At 37.6% G+C, this 20310-nt stretch overlaps 2 protein-coding genes across 4 annotated transcripts; one reads left to right on the top strand and one right to left on the bottom strand.

The window, feature by feature from the left end:
* Positions 1 to 2499: 2499 nt before the first annotated feature.
* On the top strand, positions 2500 to 9254 carry plac8.2 (placenta associated 8, tandem duplicate 2). Of its 2 annotated transcripts, none has more exons than XM_080304125.1 (4): positions 2500 to 2632; positions 7056 to 7161; positions 7672 to 7796; positions 8794 to 9254. In XM_080304125.1, exons 2-4 carry the CDS (start codon positions 7077 to 7079, stop codon positions 8896 to 8898), a joined length of 315 nt encoding a protein of 104 aa, XP_080160251.1. In that variant the 5' UTR covers positions 2500 to 2632; positions 7056 to 7076; the 3' UTR covers positions 8899 to 9254. The 2 variants fall into 2 exon arrangements, with proteins under 2 accessions (XP_080160251.1, XP_026032667.1); XM_026176882.2 differs by lacking the exon at positions 2500 to 2632 and adding an exon at positions 5254 to 5376.
* Positions 9255 to 12073: 2819 nt separating this feature from the next.
* On the bottom strand, positions 12074 to 18465 carry cops4 (COP9 constitutive photomorphogenic homolog subunit 4 (Arabidopsis)). Of its 2 annotated transcripts, none has more exons than XM_026173120.2 (10): positions 18281 to 18465; positions 16606 to 16685; positions 16355 to 16506; positions 16137 to 16240; positions 15891 to 16044; positions 15648 to 15798; positions 15356 to 15526; positions 14937 to 15052; positions 14700 to 14784; positions 12074 to 12594 (listed from the first exon to the last, which is right to left on the bottom strand). In XM_026173120.2, exons 1-10 carry the CDS (start codon positions 18352 to 18354, stop codon positions 12461 to 12463), a joined length of 1221 nt encoding a protein of 406 aa, XP_026028905.1. In that variant the 5' UTR covers positions 18355 to 18465; the 3' UTR covers positions 12074 to 12460. The 2 variants fall into 2 exon arrangements, with proteins under 2 accessions (XP_026028905.1, XP_080160250.1); XM_080304124.1 differs by having other exon boundaries at positions 15419 to 15526; positions 18281 to 18454.
* Between the last annotated feature and the right edge of the window lie 1845 nt (positions 18466 to 20310).

Here is a 20310-nt window from a genome sequence, read left to right as displayed (position 1 = left end):
AGGTAACCTTTTTCTAATCTTGCGTTGTCTCAGACCATGCAAATTGCAGCCTCAGCCTTATCTTAGCTGACAGGACCTGGTGTGGTCATCTGCTGCAGTAGCCCAACATGTTCAACATGTTGTGTGTTCAGAGATGCCCTTCTGCATACCTTTGTTGTAACAAATGTTTATTTGAATTACTGTTGCCTTCCTATCAGCTTGAAGCAGTCTGGCCACTGCTCCTCTGATTGCTGACATCAGAACGACATTTTCACTCACAGAACTGCAGCTCACTGGATATTTGCACATTTCCGTAACATGCTCCATAAACCCAAGATATGGCTATGAAGAAAACCATACTAGATCAGCAGTTTCTGAGCTAGACCAGCCAGTCTGTCTCAAATTACATGCCACATGCAAAGTCACCTTTAAATCACTTTTCTTTCTGATTCTGACACTTGCTTTGAATTTCTTTTCTCATCATTGGGAGGAAAAAAACAGGAAACAATAACATCAACTTGACCTAATCCAGCATATTTTTTTTATGCTTTATTAGTCATATTTGTATGGTTACACATTTGAAACGACTGGTTATTGAATGGCAAAAGCATATACTCAGAAAGGGTTTGCAATGTGTTTTGTGGGTAGGGCTGAAGGGCTTTTCTTTGGCTTTGCATTTATATTTGATTCTGCTACTTCATCTGTATCTTGTAGTTTATTTCCAGTTTCCAGTTTATTTAATATTGTGTGCATACCTGCCCAGGGACTGCAAGTGAAAATGAGCTAGTAGCTAAATCTGTTGCAAGGCCTCTACTCTTATTTGAGACCAGTGTTTTTGTGGCACACTAAAGCTCAAACAACTAAATCAAGTAAGTTAATTTTTAATATATATAATGCATTATAGAAAAAAACAAAAACAAAAACCCTTGCCACCAGCTTGATAGTCCAATAGTTCAAGATCTACTTTGTTTTGTATATACATACACTGGCTGTGGCACTCAAGCTACTGAATACTATTTGTCACTCTGTCCAAAGATTTATTACACTTATTATAAACCTCATCATTTCCAGCAGTCTGTTAAGGTTAGGCAGCTCTTTCTTTCTGAAAGGTGAGGTAAACACTTTCTATTTTTATTTATTTAATTTTATTTTATAAGGCAACTTTTTAACCCATGTACATGTCTTCGTGTCTCTGGATCTTATCAGACATGCTCAAGTGCTGGCTTTTTGTTCACTTGGAGTCTGGCAAAACATTTTTATCTTCATAGTAATAAAAAGAAAATGTATTGTGTATCTTTACTTACAGCTGTTCTTGTCCTAGGAGATTAATAAGCTTCAAATGTTAATTGATTTCAGCCCTTTTCTAGTTATTTGGGTGTTTCATGAATGTTACCTACTGTCCAATAAAAATGTCATGACCACTACTGACCTTTGCTCAGTGTTGTTAAGTAATGAAAAACATTCTTTTTCTGCATTAATAATCAGTTCCTGCCCACCATAAACTACTACCCTGCCCAGGTTGCACCCTACCTTTCCCCCCCATGATAAATGAGATAGGCTTTAGTCACACCACCAATCCCTCATTACCTCGAACTTGAAAAGCATTACCGGAAATGGATGGAAATTAAAATATGGCTAAACACCTGAGAGACCACATCTAAAATAATTTTCTCCACCTTATATTTTTTTTCCCAAATAATCACTTATTTTTGAATGTAGTAACATTGAACAAGAACATTTTAAACATTTATTTCCTGGACAAAATTTAAACTTATCCACAAAAAAGTTGTATCCAAAGCCTGTTGACACAGTCCAAATGTGAGTATGCCATTACTAAGGTTTGTTCACCAACACAGCAAAATCTCCAGTGTTAAATTAACACTAGAGAGTGTCTATATGGGTCCACACCTCTGAGTGTTAAATACAACACTGTTGACTGTTAAATTAACACTTTTGACAGTGTTATATGTTTAAAAGTAACCTAGTCAGACTGGAATATTTAGTTATTTTCCAGTGTTAGAAAATCAGCACTGCTCAGTGTTAGCCATTGTTAATCTTCAAAACTGACTAGGTTACTTTTAAACATATAACACTGTCAAAAGTGTTAATTTAACACTCAACAGTGTTGTATTTAACACTCAGAGGTGTGGACCCATATAGACATGTCTATAAACACACTCTCTAGTGTTAATTTAACACTGGAGATTTTGCTGTGAAGAGACAGAAAAGCAACTTCCTTAAAAATAGAAAAATAAGCTAATAAAAACAGCTACAATCAGCAAAACTTAAATAATAATAATAATAACAAGTATAGTCTGGTCTTAGCAGTTTATGGGGAAAGAAGGAGGGAGCAAACATGATATGGTAGTGTTTGACTGATTTAAGTCTGTACAGCATTTTATAGAAAGATCTATTTGCATTAGGTTAAAGTAAAAAGCAAGGGACTTCATAGTCATTTAGAGCATTCGTCCCAACCAGAGACTTTGAGTAAACCATTACATGCAGGCCCCTGATCCCAACCGCAAAAAAACTGACAAATAGGAAAAGAGCTTCTTTGAACTTTTTACTGTTGTTTTTTTCAAACATTTGCTGGAAGCAGCAAGGGGCAGAAGATCATTTTTCCAGAAAAGATCTTACTTTAGCTCAACAAAAGGCCTGTATAAATCATTTTTACTTCTATATAAGTTGATTTGCTTGTAAAAACGTTGTATTTTGTTATACATTAGTTACAGTATTAGCTATCGGTGCTAGTAGGCTGTTAGCTAACAGTGGTTAGCTAGTAATGGTTAGCTAATACTCGAACACTTAGCAATATATTTTCCTTAATATTGTTTATGTATAACAAATTTTTGTTAAATATCAATAAAATATAATTGTAGCGTTATATGAAACAACGAAAAATTCATAAGTACCCCAAGAAATCTGGGCGAATTTAAAGAGGAAATTTGCATTTGCATGGGCGGGGGTGTAAAAGGTCTTCTTTACTAGTATTTAATTACTTTTATTTTTAAAAAGCTTTTTTTTTTAAATAAATAAATAAATAAATAAAATAAAAATCTGTCTCTCTTTTAAGTTTTAAACTTTTGGTGTGAGTTTGGCTCCTTTTTTGAGTTGGTCAAACAGTAAGTTAACCTCAACCAAGTTAGCCAAATTAAACAGTTAAATGGACAAGTATAAGATATTCCTCTGCCTCCTAAAAAATTACTCACTAGGGAGAAGTGAACTTCTTCTTCTTCTGGTTCACCCGAAAGACAAAACGCCAAAACACAAACTTAACAATGTGGTGTATGCTGTACAGTGCAGCGAGGAATGCCCAGACCTCTACATTGGAGAGACCAAACAGCCACTTCACAAGCGCATGGCACAACACAGAAGAGCCACCTCCACAGGACAAGACTCAGCAGTCCATCTGCATCTTAAGGATAAAGGACACTCTTTCGAGGATGCCAATGTTCACATTTTGGACAGAGAGGACAGATGGTTTGAAAGAGGAGTGAAAGAAGCCATCTATGTCCACTGTGAGCGACCATCTTTGAACAGAGGCGGGGGTTTACGACACCAACTCTCTGCCATCTATAATCCAGTTTTGAGATCCCTTCCCAGACGCCTTAATGCCCACTCACATCCTGGGCCATCTGACCTCAGGAATTCGCATGATAAGGTGGGGCCAGGTTTCACAATGAACACACCCGAAACTCTGGCTGATTGGGACCCACGCCCAGTTACACACCTTGGCTCAGGCGATTAGAGGATCATCAGGGGGTCCTTTTGTCCCTCTGTGGGGGGTCACTCCTACTAGGTTTATATCTGGGACTCTCCACCATTTGACCTTAGAACTGAAGAAGCTTCTCGGATGAGAGGTGAAACGTCTTCAAGCAACTTAAAGAAGTCCAGACACTTTTCTTTGCAAGCTCCTTTGAGAACTTCTTAGAGGTTTCTGCTGACACCATTTCTGTTTTGCAGTGGGCATAAAATTTGCCTAGTAAATATAATAACATGATTTTAAAAGACAACTAAAACATTTAGGCTCATAGATGCTTATGAATCTACTTAATTCTTGGTGAACTTTTCTGACACTGACATGCATGTATCTGCAATGATGTGTGTTGGAAGCACACACAGGATTTTCTTTGCTTATATGTATGCAGTGCTTTGTGAGGCTGGGAGATGGCAGCATACATTGCATAGATCTCCCTATTTGTTCAGCTAGTATGAGTATTAAAAATAATGCATAGAAGAGTTCTGTTTTGTTTCATTAGATTTTTTCCACCATTAACAGCCGTAACAATGATAATAAACAGACTAAACAGTAATATTACTGACTGCATATACAATATAAGTACTGTAAAAGAAAATACAACAATATTCCTTTAAATCCTTTACACAGACTTATACTTTCTAAATTGAAAACAAATACGTGGCAACTGTGTAGCCTAATTTAAGAGTAGCTCTGGAGATTTTCCTTTTTCCTTCTGTCTATTTGAGAAACAAAAGTGTATGTTATGAATACAACAAACCTCCCTTTAAAAAAATATATATATATCACAGTCTCTTGACTGAAAGCCGAAAACCTCTTTGGTGGGAGCCAACATATTTTTTACATGCAAGAAAATTACAAATGTTTTCATTATTGGCTTTTGAAACCTGAAAAGAAAAAAATATGGCTGCTAAACAAAAGAACAATGAAAGTATAAAGTAGCATATGGTTTTAATACTCTGGAAGAGTACAAATATAATTCTACAGAATTGTACCAAAGCAAAGTACAGGAAATAGGCACTACTATATGTTGTTTACTCTTTAGTTGGTGGTAACGATATAATTGAGCTTAACAACACTGATATGATGTATTGTTAACACAGAAACAAGGTCAGGTGAGATAAGTCTTTATTCCGTGCACTAAATATCTTCATGCTTACAGTAACTGTTATCCGGCCAAAGATATGGCTACTCGTTAAAAGGCTACTGGAGAAAAGATGATAAAAATAAAGCCCTTAAAACATATTTTCATTCACAAATTATTCAAAAGATAATATTAATACAGTTTCAGAGCCTGTAAATATATTGTTCTGAATGATTTTTTATTACATGAAATTTTCTAAATGTTCATCCTGAAATTAAAAAAAAGCAAACTATAAAAAAGATTACATTTTAAATTTATTATATGATCCACGTGGGACATCCCACTTGTCTATGACTTTGACTTAACCACGCAGTGCAGTTAAGTTTTATTACCATAACCGGACATAAAGATATAGGGCTGATTTGTGGCTGTTGTTATCTCGTCACAGCAGCAAAGGTGATTGAGTCACCTGCTCTTATATGTTATAAAGGCTCAAGCTGCTTCATGGTCTGGACAATCCTTCTTGGTCAGAATCCTTCAACTGTCCAACCAGCTGGTAAGATTAATCTCCTTAAAACAAATCCATGAGGAATGAAAAAAGTAACTAGAAAAATTTGCATTTCCTGCAAAAATGCAGTGTGAATGCTGTGTAGCTAAAATATTCAGCTGGAGAAGCTAAAGTCAATATTAGAAAATTTGCTGAATTGTAATAACTTAGCAGAAACTAATTTAGCAAAAATATTGGAAGAGCAAAACTGCCAGCTGAAAACAGCTGAACAAGCTGAAGTTATGTCAAAACTACTTGTTGTCCAAGTGTGAAAAATTGGCAGAAAATTTAGAAAAGCAAGAAAGAACAGCCTGTAGACAAACTAAAGCAGCACAAAACTAAGGTAAAAAGTGCATACCTAACAATTTTTACAAATTTGGACACACACTCACACAGCATGGAGTGAACAGCGATTGTGAGAGCGTGGCCTCTGTGTTTCTGCAGCAGTCACAGTCTGTGCCTTCTGTACAGTCATTGGGCTAAATCTGTTCAGTTTTAATCTACCATCAGAGGCAGCCTGTGTATGCTTTCTCAGGCTATTTAATTTTGATCAGAACAGAGAAGGGACTCTGAGTGTTGACAGTGTATAATTAAAAAATGAATTATTAAAGATATATGACCTGTGAAGTACGGCAACTAAATAGCTGAAAAAGGAAAACTGCCTTGACTTGCTCTCAAACATTTTGTAACTCAGAAGCCATGTTACAAAACGTATGACGCCTTTTGTATGGCCTGCTTTAACAACGTGCTAACCCGATGCTTCTGTCTGTAGGCTTCTGTCACATTTTCTGAATTCAAATACAAAATCCATTGTTTTGATATATAATATGTGTGGGAAGACTGAAAATCGAGCCAGTAAGAAGAATCTGTTCAGACCAGGTGGGCAATCGTGGCTCAAGAGTTGGCAGTTCGTCTTGTAATCGGAAGGTTGCTAGTTCGAGCCCCGGCTTGGACAGTCTCGGTCGTTGTGTCCTTGGGCAAGACACTTCACCCGTTGCCTACTGGTGGTGGTCAGAGGGCCCGGTGGCGCCAGTGTCTTGTAGCTACAATGTAGCTACAATTGTAGTAGCTACATTCGGCAGCTGTGGCTACAACTGTAGCTTGCCTCCACCAGTGTGTGAATGTGTGTGTGAATGGGTGGATGACTGGGTGTGTAAAGCGCTTTGGGGTCCCTAGGAGTTACTAATAAAAGCGCTGTACAACTACAGGCCATTTACCATTTACAATGTAGCTTGCCATCACCAGTGTGTGAATGGGTGGATGACTGAATGTAGCGCTTTGGGGTCCTTAGGGACTAAGTAAAGCACTATACAAATACAGGCCATTTACATGAGGAACAGATTCAAAAGGCTAGAGTGGTACACTGTAGCTTAATTGCATAGCAGCACATGTATTTTCTAAAAGAATCATCATAATGCGATAAAAGTTAAACAGGGATTTTATCAAAATGGTCAAGATGAAAAAGCTAAATTATAGTAATATCCCAATAATTTGAGAGCATTTTATAGTTTGAATGCTGTTTGAAGTATGTGTATGTGAAGTATGTGGAAGTAGTAAAGCCAAAACATATATGGAAGCACCGAGAATAATAAAGAGAAATATGAACCAGTAGGAACACTACTGTGTAGTGTTCCTCTTCCTCACATACAATATTCAAACAATAACTATAACCCCTTTTCATCCCACAGAAAGAAGATTTTAACGTGATCATGGCTGTGGTCAACCAACCAGGCAAATATGAAACTTCTGAATTCCAGACAGGCGTGTTAGATTGCTGTGATGACATTGGAATTTGTGAGTAACCTTCTTTACTGGTTCTGTAGCTCAAAATATGCACAAAGTTGAGACAGCATTTGCAGCAAGATATAATTGGATACACTTTTTTTTCAAACCTAAGAAAAGAACAGTTAAAGCAGGTTTTCTTTCTGTTCATACTGGCCTTTGTAATGCTCCATCTACATGTTCGTGTGGTGGAAACAAACCCTCAGTCCTTATTTTAAGTAAATATATTATGTTCAAATGTCTATCTGAATGTATGAATGTAGGTTTCAGGGCTGTTAAGGAACTGACAAGAAATGGATACCAAACCACTGAAACTTGGTGAAACTTGAATGCATTTTCTCATGTAAAATAAGGACTGTGGATCTTTTTCCCTTATCAGTTATATTAAAAATTAACTGGGAATGGATATTTTAATGGAATGTATGAAGAGCGGCTATACTTATAATAATAACAATAACAATAACAATAATAATGGATTTAAGTTGTAAGTGCTTCCTTTAACACACTTTCTCCCTGCCTTAGGCTGCTTTGGCTATTGGTGCTACTGCTGCCTCGGCTGTACCATTGCCAGTGACATGGGCGAGTGTTGCCTGTGTGGTCTGGGCATGCCCATCCGTAGCGTCTACAGGACCAAATACAACATCAAGGTAAGTTTTCAGTGGACAACAGGAACAGTAGCCAAGCTTTCTGCAGGATTCGCCAATTTAAGTCTATTTGAGGCCTTTTTAGAACCAAAGAAGTGGTCTTTTAGTTACCTGTTTCACTGTGAGTGAAAACAGCCTATTTCCTGCTGTATGTAACTAATAATTAAGTTGTTACCATCATGTTGTAAGTCAAATATGTTCCTCCTATATTATAAAAAGAGAAAAACTGAAAATGCTGTCAGAGTCAAATTACTAAATGTCTGAAAATGATCATGTAAAAAGTACAAGTACTTTTAACATGTTACCCAAGATTAATCAAAATATATTCGAAGATTAAGAGAAACAAAGGTTAAAAACAATAATGTGGTTCTGTCCAATTATGTTTTTTTTTCCTTCCCTGTTTAAGCCATAGTATTGCAACGTAGATTCATTTAGGTCATGGATGTCAAACTCACTGTACATTGTGGGCCACAGACAGCTCACATTTATCTTAATACTGTAATAGAAAATGTCCTGATTAAAAAACAACAACACTGGAATAAGCACAGAAATTTCTAGTAGTGCATAGCAGTGAAAATAGGATGTTTAGGGTTAACTCTAACCCTTTGGTGTTGTATAAATTGCCATGTGGGAGATCTTTATTAGCAGGAAAAGTTATGAAAACACAGTTAAAAGTCCAAAAATTTTGCCAGATTGGAGTCTTTGCTGTTTCAATTTTGGCCCCTGGGTCTTGAGTTTGATGCTTCTGATATAGGCTCTGAAGCAGGAATGTCATATAATTTAGTGCATTGATCAATTTTCCATTGCTTGTATACTTATTCAACTTTCTGCTTGATGCAAACACAGCATGATAGCATGTGTACACTTACATTTTGATCAAGTCTGTAATCCAACCCTGGTTTTTCATATAAATAAATTCTGGTCGTGTCATTAGCCTAATTCCCTTCCCTTCACTGAGGTTGAGGCTGCACCTTCTAAGAGTTACTGCGTGTGTTTCCAGGGCTCCATGTGTAACGATTTTATGATGGCCATGTGCTGCCCCGTCTGCACCACCTGCCAGCTGAAGAGAGATATCAACCGGCGCAAGGAGCAGGGCATTTTCTGAAAGAGTAACAGTCTTGTAAACTCTCTAAAATGTATTTTACAAAATATTAATGGCATTGATGTTCTGATGGAAAAGCTACTGTTATCTCTATATACTCCAGATAAAGTGCTGGTGAAGCATTAACCCATCCCTTTCCAATAAAAATGTTAAATACTTTGAAAAGTATGGTGCACACCTCAGTGCTGTTTGTTGTAAAATGATTACCCTCCTGTGTATCAGCTGCCCTAGTCACAGGGAAAATCACATGAACCTCTTCTAGTCAGTTAATCATTAGTCAGCTGCAGCACAGCATTTCTTTTATCACTACTGTTCCTTCAGAATTTGTACTGTTTTAATGAAATTGTTTACATTTTGAACGGTGCTGTTTTGTTTTCTTTTTTCCATCTATTTGTATGAATGTATTTGTACACTTCATATCCAGTTTCATTTCTATTCGATTAAGTCTGCTGTTAGTGGAGCCTGTTCCAGACAACAAGTTCAACAAAGCAGAAAGACAATGAATCACGAATCAAACAGTTAAGACTTGTTATACTAGCTGTATCTGGTTAAGCAGATCTTGATCATTTAGAAAGATGTCAAACAAAATGTTGCTGTTTCAAGTAATTTCCGTCATATATTCACTCAAATATTCACATACATTCATAGTAAAGCAGAAGTACATGTATTCAAGTACACCCCATAATTCAGTAGCTAATAGAAACACTTTTAACAGCAGTAACTTGAATTCTGTGTTCAGTGTGTTCAGTGTTGCTTCACTTCATTGAGCGTTGCTCTCTTAAGGTTCTACCACAGCTGCTATTTTAATTAGGTTGAGATGTGAACTTTCATTGGCACATTGCAACACATTGCATTTTTTGTTTTAGGCACTGTGTTGTAGATTCACTGCTGTGCTTGGAATCATTGTAGTGTTACGTGTTACATGACCTAACTTCATCCAAGCTTTAGCTGTTGGACAGATGGCCTCACATTTGATTCTAGAATATGTTTGCATTTAAGAGTTCATGATCAGATTACTGATTGCAAGGTTCCCGGGTCCTTTGGCTGTAAAACAAGCCCAAATCATCATCATCATCTCTCCACCACTGTGCTTGACAGTTGGTTTGAAGTGTTTGTGCTGATATGCTGTGTTTGGTTTTTACCAAACATGGTGCTATGCGTTATGGTCAAACATTTCTACTTTTTTCTCCTCTGTCCAAAAAACATTGTTCAAGAAGTCAGCAAGTAATTTTGCAGTCATGTTCTTTTTAGATGGAAGAGTCTTTCTCCTGACAACACTCCCAAACACGTCATATGTATTCAGTCTTTTTGTTTAATAGTACTGTCATGAACTTTAGCATTCAATGTGCCTATGGAGACCGAGATATAGAATACACACAAAGAATACACACCTTAATGTACCAAACCAGCAAGCTTCTGCTTTTATACAGGTGGTCAAACTGAGTGATGATCAGTTTATCAGATACATTTGTTAAGCAGAACCTGGCTGCTACTTACCCTATGAAAACAGTGAGAGTGCACTAAGGTTTTCACCACACACTGCTTCTGCATTTTAGCTTAATTTTTGTTAAATTAACAATGACACGGTATAATAAGCCATTTTGTAGTTCATCTGAGGCCACACCAGGACACGCTGGAAAGATTATATCTCGGCTGGCCTGGGAAGAACTTGGTGCTCCCCCAGATAAGCTAGAGGAGATGGCTAGAGAGAGGGTGGTCTGAGCTTTTCTGCTTAGGCTGCTGGGCCTGTGGCCCAGCCACGGATAACCAGAAGAAAATAACTGGATGGATTCTGTTTTATCAGGACTGTTTGAGATCAGACTCTTTGACATCATCCCATACCAAAGGAAATCATAATTAATATCCCCAATCATAATGAATAATGAAATAAGACCTTTCTTTACAGTATTTTCAAACCTGTTGTAAATTTTGTTTCTTGTGGCTCAGACCTAGGACAGTTTCCACAAAAAATTTAAATATTATACTAACACAACAATGTCTACAATATTTGATCTGCTTTATGAAGTTTATAAAAGGTGAAACTAGCAATTTTCTAGGGGGTAAAATCCCTATAGAAAATGACTTATTTTGTCTATGATGTCAGTAATCTGCAAAGTGATATTTTTTTAACGGCACTGTGTCGGGGGGAAAAAAACAATAAAGCAGAGTAAGCTTTAGGACAGGCCTACCATATGGGTGTACAGTATCATCTGACTCTTTGTAATGGCTAGATTTAAAAACCAAGACTTGTGCTTTAAAAATACGACTTCCCAAAGTCGATTTATCGTCAGTAGCATCTTGAAAATATGTCTGAAGGTTCTCAGTCGTCCAGGTCAACGTAGTCTAAGGAGCTAGGAAAGAAAAGTGTCTGGACTTCTTTAGGTTTCTTGAAGATGTTTCACTTCTCATCTGAGAAGCTTCTTCAGTTCTAAGAGCAATAGGTTAGGAGTCCCAGATTTTAAACCCTAAGAGGGTCAGGGACCCCCTATTGATCCCTACCTAATCACACGAGCCAAGGTTTGAAAACGGGTGTAGGTCACGATCACCCAGGGTTTCGGGTTAACCTATTGTGAAATCTAGCCCCACCCTATCGTGTAATTTACTGAGGTCAAATGGCCCAAGATGCGAGTGGGCGTTAATGGATCTCAAAACTGGATTATAGATGGCAGACGGTCGGTGTCGTAAGCCACCGCCTCTGTTCACCACCTTTGTCATTCTTTCCAGAATGCGAATGTTCACATTTTAGAAAGAGAGGACAGATGGCGTCAAAGAGGAGTGAAAGAAGCCATCTATGTCCACTGTGAACGACCATCTTTGAACAGAGGCGGTGGCCCCATGCTGCTTGGGGCCAGCATGAGTACACTACCGCATTTCTCCCACAAGCTGGATTTATATCTCCTCCTGTTGAACCAGTGGTAACCACTATACCACTGAATCTCCATAAAACATTTTTGTCTCAAAAACTGTCTGTATCATTCAGTATAGCGATATCTACTCCTAAACTTTTGTTAAAATGCTTCCAGAACATGTATCCTGAGTAGAAAATTGGTACAGATGCTGAAAAGTGAACTCAAATAGCATTTCATCAATTTGGTCTTCATATTTAAACTGTCAATGACAAAAAGGAAAATCCACTGAGGCAGACAGCGACCTTGAATCAAACGATGATCATGAGCAGTTTCTTTCAGCTCCAAGTTTAATACTCTGTTGAAATTCATTCAGTGTGGGCCAAGTGATAAATCAAGAAGTACTTGACAGATATAGCTGTATTATCAAGATAAAAACAGAATGCGTTTGTTGTGCGCATCTTATTTTTGACCCTATAACATGTCAACAACCTGAATATAATATCCAAATTTTTAACATGTAAACAACATGAAATTACACCTGAATGTACAGTACAGCCCTATAAATACATGGATGCCACATCTCAAACAAGTCATGCTGGTACCAGAAGGATCTCCACAGTGCTTTTACTACTTAAACTGCAGGTGTTTTTTAATGTCTTTTTGGGGAGAAGCAAGACAAAACTTTCAGGGTGGGCTGACGGATCCTATTAGGAATACTACTGGGTCATCTGGGTTTCCATAGCCTGAGCGGCCCACTCTGGAGCAGCCTGACGGATCTTCTCTAGCAGGTTGTTGACTTGGAAACATAAAGACTGGATCTGTTTATCCCAGGTAGGAAGGGGTTCACGGGCTGCCAGAGACAGAAGAAAAAAATTAGAAGGTGCATTTTCCTTTCAAAACAAAGACTATTTGCATGTGAACCATGGTGAAAACCACAATACGTGTTCCCCTTTGGCCACAGGCCAACTATCTTTTTGTTAGTGCCACTGTCACAAACCCCTACAGAGAATACAATAGAATAGAATAATCCTTTAATTGTCCAAAAAGGGGAAATTTGGTTGTAAAAGCAGCAGAATAAAAGCACATATTCAAACCGAACAGGACACAGAACAGAAACACACAAAATTTTTACAGAAAAAAATATTTACATCATGGACAATAGTTACAAAAACAGAGTACTGTACAGTTATTAAGATTAAAGTATAGGTTTTTTATATATAAACTGAGAAAAGTAATGTGCAAGTTATAACAGTTGTTTGGTCGATTAGTGCAAATTACAGCACTGATGTAAATATCTATGTTTGTTGGGAGCAGTTTTGATTGTACAGTCTGACAGCTGCAGGGAGGAAGGACCTGCGGAAACGCTCCTTCATCCATCTAGGATCCAGCAGTCTGCCACTGAAGGAGCTCTGCAGTTCAGCAACACTTACATGCATGGGGTGGGAGACTCCATCAGAGATGTTATTTTGGCTAGAGTCCTTCTGTCTCCCACCAACCTCATCCAACCTCTTCCTCTCAGCTGCCGTTAAACTGCTATTCCAACATACAACATATCATGGCAGTGTCTCACTACCATCTTGTAAAGATTCATTCCTCACACCCATCAGCCTACACTCTCTTCGGCACTGTCCATTGCTCTGAATAATTGACCCAAGGTATTTAAACTCATCCATCTTCACTATCTGAACCCATCTGTAACTCCCACTCCTACTACCTCACCACTGTCTCGCTGTCCCCACACGTCTAGCATCACCCTCATGTACTGCTCTGCCACTCCTGAGTTCCTTATACCACTGTTCCTCCCTTGAATCCCGTCACAGACTTTTCTAGAGCCACACAAATACAGTGCAACTCGTTCTCTATACTTCTCAATCAACACTGTCAAAGCTTCTATAATGCCATTTCTGAACATGAAGCAATACTGCTGCTCACTGATCGTCACCCCACTCCTTAACCTTGCTTCAGAAACTCTTTCCCATAGCTTCATGATATGGCTCTTTAACTTTATGTCTCTATGGTTGCTACACCTCTGCACATTATCCTTGTTCTTAAAATGTGTCTGTGTATTTAATGTTAGTGAGCTCAATTTTAAGCACTCCCACTGTGTGCCCTTAGGTTTAGACTAGCCAACTAATCTGTGTTTTATTCCTCCTGTTTAAATAAGTAGTAATTAATTCACCAGAAACATACTTAAAGTGTTTTACTTACCTTTACTTAAAACGTACACTAATTTCTGTCCACTTATGTGCGCAGTTTATTATATCCAAGTCATTTATTGTTTGTGAATACAGATAACAGTGATTCAGTTCATTTTGGCTAGAGTTAGAATCTCTTCCTCTCTAACCCATTGTGTCTGCACAGAGCTGTGGGGCAGCGACCTAAACCAGTGTTCTTATTCTGTAAATGCTGCAAAATAATGTCACAGGGATTAATGTAGCTAGTGCTACATTAATTAAGTGCACCATCCTCCTGCCACAGCAACACCTTTTCCGGCCACAGCTCTCCACAATAAGCAATGTTAGACAGTTGGCACATAGCAAAAAGAACAAAACAAAAAACAACAAACTGATTGCTTCCACTTCTTCCTCTGATGTTGGGCAGTACATTGACTCACCATACCATCCTGAGGTAGATATTGGTATTACATGAAAGCCTGCTCTACTGTGGCTAAGGATTAGCTTTCAATTGTAAAAAACACACAGACTGACACAAATTGTTCTGGAATAATTTTACAGCAATTTTATCCATATCTTCTGTTTATAAAATCTGCTAATCTGTAATTTTTTATTTACAATGAATAAACAATGAGTTAATATATAAATAATTATACATTTCAACTTTAAATTACTTTTATCAAGTGTTTTGGTTCCTAAAAATCTCATGGTCAAATCCTTATACCTATATAAACCTATATAAAATTTGTAAAACATACAAATAAACAATTTCATCACTTACTTTCAAAATGTACAATGCCATCAATCTGGTCAATGAAACCATTCATACGTCCCTCAGTGATCATCTGAGAAGCAATCTTTTCAGCCTACAGATAGAAAGAAGAAACTAGAGTTTGTGTGTACCACTATGGAAAACAGGAACTTATTATCAACAGTAGTTCTATAACTTCCCAATGAAGCATAAAACTAAAACTGTGGCTCTTATACAAGTTTAGCATTAATCCAATTCATATCTCACCTTTGCAGGGGGGATTTCCAGCAATGCTCCTAGCTCTTCAAAAGTGATGTTGTTGTAGAGTTTACTGGCAGATAGGAGGTTGTGTTCAATCACAGCTCTGTCAAGGATGCTGGAGCCTGAAACAGATCAAAGTTAAGAAAGTATAGGTGTTGTGTTGCAACACCTAAGTGTAGAGTGCCCCTCAAGCACCAGCATAAATGGTTACAGCCCTGTGCTGACCTCAGTTATCATGAGCAATGACCAAGTCAACTATAGCATTGGCATTATAGCTGCAGTTAAGAGTGTGTCTAGAAATATGTTTCACAGTACGAAGGGAGCACAAAACCAGAAAGAATATCAGCTGGTTCACCAGCTGATTCAATGAGGGTGGAGAAAATAAGGATTTCTCTCACTGTGTAAAACCCAGTATCTCAGCTTACCATCTGCTGTGGTGGCTTTCTGGTGAGGCATCAGCATGGCAGCAAACTCCTGTAGTTGGTTACCTCTAATGATGCGGTCCAGGTACATCTTCTCCAGGATACCATAAGCAGCCAGCTGCTGACAGCGCTCATCCTTAAAGAGAGTAGCCAACATACGGGAACGTTGCTGTCCTAAAAAATATTGCACCATTTTTGGTTAAGAGTGTGAAAACCGCAAATCAGTAGTATGCCTTTATATGTTTTCCATTAGTTCTCATTACATTATTTCTGAAAATGTAACACCTGCTTATACCTGCAGAGGCCAATATAGTGCAGTTCAGAGCATGCTTCAGTGCCTCCAGGCGTTCACTTTCATGAACAATTGACTTATAAGACAGCTCGTTGTATCTTTGTGCAGCTTCAATAAACTTCCTTCTGAAGTCTAGTACTCTGGCATAGCACACCTAATGAGAGCAGCAGAAGCACTTATCCACACAGCTTCACTGAAACAACAGATAAGACTATGTAACTATGAAATCACTAAGAGATCATGTACCTTATAGTGTATCTGTAGCTGTTCATTAGAGGACTCATTCTGAAGCAATGAGGCTCTGTTGATGTAGGCCTCTGCCTGAACCGGATCATCATCTTCTAAGTAAAGTCGGGCAATTTTCAGATATGTATCCAACTTATAGTCAACATTATATTGCCTGAAGGGGATATTTTAAAAAACAAACAAAAGAAACAGGGATTTAAAGACACAATTACCATCAAGACTTGCGTGTGACAATGGTTTACTTACTTCTGTCCTGTTTCGAGGGGAATGCCAACTAAAACTTGGGCAGCATTTCTCCAGTCTCCCTCCTTTTCATAAATGGTCGCTAAGTGCTGTCTGATTGAGGCTACCTAAGGCGATGGAGGAACATTACTCAGTTAAGCGCTGCAGTGACAATACTCAAGCTTAACTGCCTGAATGGTTACCTCCATTTACACTCCGTCAGAGAGCTGGAGCAAATTTACCTGTTCCTCGAAGGAAATGACCCTCGGCTGGATCTTTTCCAAGGTGAAGTGATACACTGCTTTTGCTGTGGCGTCAGGCAGGTTGGGCAGATGTGTGCAGAAATCAGTGAGCAGCTGTCTTGAAATGACGAGACTGACATTTTCATTGACCACTGCAAGAATGTAAAATATAATAGTAAGACATGCTCCTGAAAAATGAACCAAGGACGTAGAATAAGCAGATATTACAGAAGAATACAGGCACACCATACTTGCTTCTACAAAGGCCTTCAAGGATTCCAGTTGATCAGCATCTGTAAACTGAATGGCCTTTTCCAGAATTTGTCGATATCTGCAAAAGATTTCACCGGTCAGAAACCTTCCAACTTTGCTGGTAAGTTTAAAATGTTTACATAGAAAACCGAAGGATTAAAACTTAAATATGAAACACAAATACATTTTAGCTTATTGGATGAAACCCAGTGTTTTCCCACAGATTAACTTTACTTGGGCAAGGTATATTAATGGCTGCCCATGTGATGCTACAATGAGCTCACTAAGGCTACAGAGCAGAACAAGGCCCGCTGACACCCAAATAATCTCCAGGATGACATAACTAAAAGTCATTTGCAGTATAAGAGACTCACTGATGAAGCAGCCAATAATATTTATATTCATCAATTATTTATTGTTAAAGCACATCTAAAACCCTCCCTCACCAGAAACAGATTGTAAATCTGTGGGAGAAATTACATAATCCCATGTATACTGTATTCCCTTATGATATAACAAACATCATATATTATTATGAATTAAAAAAATAGTTTTAAAAAAAACCCTGACTGCTTGGTTGTAAAAGACTGAACAGTCATTTGTCAACTGCACCATCTAACAGATGTTGTGTCACAACCTATAAGAGTCTACAATTAATATTTAATATTGTAGAACACTATGACAGAACATCGCAGACACTATGATGACACTGTGACACAACTAAAATGTTGTAAATAAATAACAAAATGTACAAACTGAGAAGTATGGACTTATTCTGTGAGAGGAAATTTTGTATTTATTATTTTGAAATGAGTACCAAAAAAAGTACCAAAATTGAGGGGAAAGTACCCAATCCATTCAGTAAATATCATTTCATAAATAAATCTGTAATCAACATGTCACTAAAGTGCTGTGAACATAACAGAACTATGCACACACCAGTTCACATATAATTACAGCAATCAGTCTGTGGTCCCTTACTTAAGAGAAGTTGATGCATTTGATTGTGACTTCTGTGAAAAACAAGTGTATTTAAGCTTGAGTGAATTAAACCTCCCTTTATTAAACAGGTATTTAAATATTTTCACTTTAATTAACTATCAGCATATACTGTGGATACAGTAAACAATTTCTTCTTATACAAACACGTATATAACAGGACCTAAAAGATTTTTAAATAGATTTATCACCTTTTGGACAATGCTGACGAAAACTGAAATTGCAAAAGTAGACTTTACAGTACAGTTGTACTTAATAAAATGCACAGGTGTTCCTAATAAAATGGTTGTTTATAGGATGGTAAGAACGTACGCAAAGGGTGTCCTGGCAGTTTTCTAGTCAAGTATCACTTTGTTCAAACTGTATTAAAGCTATGTTGTGCTCTGCACCAAATATGTAGCTAAAGAGCAGCAAGTTAGCTAGTTAGCTTTGGTGACAAAATATACAGTTCTCATAATTATTTTACCAACAATTAATGTGGGTAGTCACTCCTTTTATGTTCCTTGCACTTTGGATAAAACCTAAAAGCAAACATTGACAGACTGATTGCATTTCTATCTGAATGTTTGGCTAATGCAGCTAACATTAGCTTAGCTTTGTGCAGACCAGCTGCTAGCTAGCAGTTTCTGTTGCAGTTTTTAACGAGTGATGTTCTCCGTAACTAACGTTACATACTTGGCAGCAAGATCTTTATGAGATCCACTTGAGTTCATCAGTTGTGTAAGCTCCTGCCTCACTTCGGTCGCCATTGTAGCCTGCGTCGAAGTGTCAACACCGGTTTCATCTGCCGAGACAGGGGAGAGCCTTCCGTCTGCAGTCAGAGCGCAGAGCTCGGCCAGGAAGTGACGCAGCCAGCGATGGGAGCGGAAGAGGGAAAAGAATGATTATAATTATTTTAGGCCAGGCTTAAATGTTGAACTATTGTATTGTTTTAATTTTATGTATTAATATATGTTTTTAAACAAAACTTGGTGAGTATTATAAACTATCCATCCCTTTCCTGAAAACAATCATAGCTATATTTGGTTGCATTTTTTTCTGCTAATTTTGTAATTAACCTAAAAAAGGGTCAATCTATTGTTAACACTAGTATCATCTGAAATATGAAGAGCTTTCTTGTTTTTGCGCAATAAAATATCCTGTCTCACAGACATGCTGAACAACTAGATTCTGTATTTAATGCATCTAGGCTGGGCTGTTGTAAAGCATTATTATCAGGTTGTTCTAAAAGCTCCCCGAAAAGCCTTCAATTGATACAGAATGCTACAGTAACAGTAGTGACGGGGACTAGAAAGGCCTTTTCTCCTTCACTGGCTTCCTGTTAAATCCAGAATCCCATTTAAATTCTACACCTCACATACAAGGTATTGAATAATCAAGCCCTATCTTATCTTAAAGACCTCATAATACCATATCACCCTAACAAAGAATTTCTCGCACGAGTTGCTGGCTTACTTGTGTTTCCTAGAGCATTTATAAGTAAAATGGAAAGCAGAGCCTTCAGCTTTCAGGCCCCTCTTCTGAGAAACCAGCTACCAGATTGCATTCAGGAGACAGACACCCTCTCTACTTTTATGAATAGCATTTCCTTATCACTTACTTCTTCTTACTTTCTGTGTATTTATACACCACTTTACATATAATCATTAGTTACAGCCAATCTCTGGTGGACTTCCACAGCATGCCTTTTGCCTTGTCTCTCTCTCTGCTCTCTTCTCTTTCAACACACTCCAAACCAGTTGTAGTGGATGGCTGCCCCTGTACCCTCTGGCACGTTCTTCCTGTTAAAAAGGAGTTTTTCCTTTCCACTGTTTCCAAGTGTTTGTTCTTAGGGATTAATTTGACTGTCTGGGTTTTCTTTTTATTACTTTTTAAATGCTATGTAAATAAAATTGAATTGAGCTGACATTTTTATCAAACCAGTCAAAAGTATGTGTAAAGTTTAAGTAAAATATAACTAAAATATATAGCCTAACTAAATAATGTTGAATAATAGTAAAAGTAATAAAATAGATACAACACCAGAGGCCAAGTTATATACAAGTGGTATCAGTTAAAAACTAAATATCTATATTCAACATCAGTCAAAAAGTATATAAGTATATGCAAAATACATAAAGAAATGTCTGATGTATCGACTTTTGTACAAGAAAAAGTTAGCACCTTAAGAGCTCAATGACTATCAATTTGACCTCATGTCCCTTATGATGAATGTACTGGAGAGACTACGCTGGCCTACCTAAGACCTTAGGCGAAAACATCTCTTGACACTCTGTAGTATGCAAGCAGCTCAAATCTGGGATTGAATCATGCAGTACTCTCCCTGGTGAAGACATTTTACTCCCATCTTGGCAGTAAAAACTGCAGGTTGAAGTCTATCTTGTCTGTTTTTCTGAAGTGCATTTCATGTGTTTTACCACTCTTATAGTAAGAGAAACTACAGGACATGTAAGTAAACATGTCCACCATCTTATTATTTATTGACTACCTGACAGTGGTACGTGAGACTGGGCACTTAGTGAGGCTACTGGGTAGTGCTCTGTCAGATTTCGGTAAATATCCAGCACACGAGCTCCAAGGCTGACTGTGTTGTTTGTTTTTTTATTAACTAATAATAGTTTTTATTTTCAAAAAAATATTTTGTAAAAAAAGAAGAAGAAGAAAAAAAAGCATTAAATAGTTTTGTAGAAACAGTCATAACTTTG

Source organism: Astatotilapia calliptera, chromosome 7 (assembly GCF_964374335.1).
Source record: "Astatotilapia calliptera chromosome 7, fAstCal68.1, whole genome shotgun sequence".
Classification (NCBI taxonomy): Eukaryota; Metazoa; Chordata; class Actinopteri; order Cichliformes; family Cichlidae; genus Astatotilapia; species Astatotilapia calliptera.
The sequence above is the reverse complement of the archived record's forward strand: the minus strand, read 5'-3'. Positions and strand labels throughout refer to the sequence as shown.

What these genes read in the sequence shown, in the direction of transcription:
- plac8.2 (XM_080304125.1), top strand. Translation starts at nt 7,077, where the DNA reads ATGGCTGTGGTCAACCAACCAGGCAAATATGAAACTTCTGAATTCCAG. An exon ending in CTGTGATGACATTGGAATTT is followed by an intron (nt 7,162 to 7,671) that starts GTGAGTAACCTT and finishes TCCCTGCCTTAG; the next exon opens with GCTGCTTTGGCTATTGGTGC. An exon ending in GGACCAAATACAACATCAAG is followed by an intron (nt 7,797 to 8,793) that starts GTAAGTTTTCAG and finishes GTGTGTTTCCAG; the next exon opens with GGCTCCATGTGTAACGATTT.
- cops4 (XM_026173120.2), bottom strand. Translation starts at nt 18,354, where the DNA reads ATGGCGACCGAAGTGAGGCAGGAGCTTACACAACTGATGAACTCAAGT. An exon ending in CATAAAGATCTTGCTGCCAA is followed by an intron (nt 16,686 to 18,280) that starts GTATGTAACGTT and finishes AATCTTTTGCAG; the next exon opens with ATATCGACAAATTCTGGAAA. An exon ending in TCATTTCCTTCGAGGAACAG is followed by an intron (nt 16,241 to 16,354) that starts GTAAATTTGCTC and finishes CCATCGCCTTAG; the next exon opens with GTAGCCTCAATCAGACAGCA.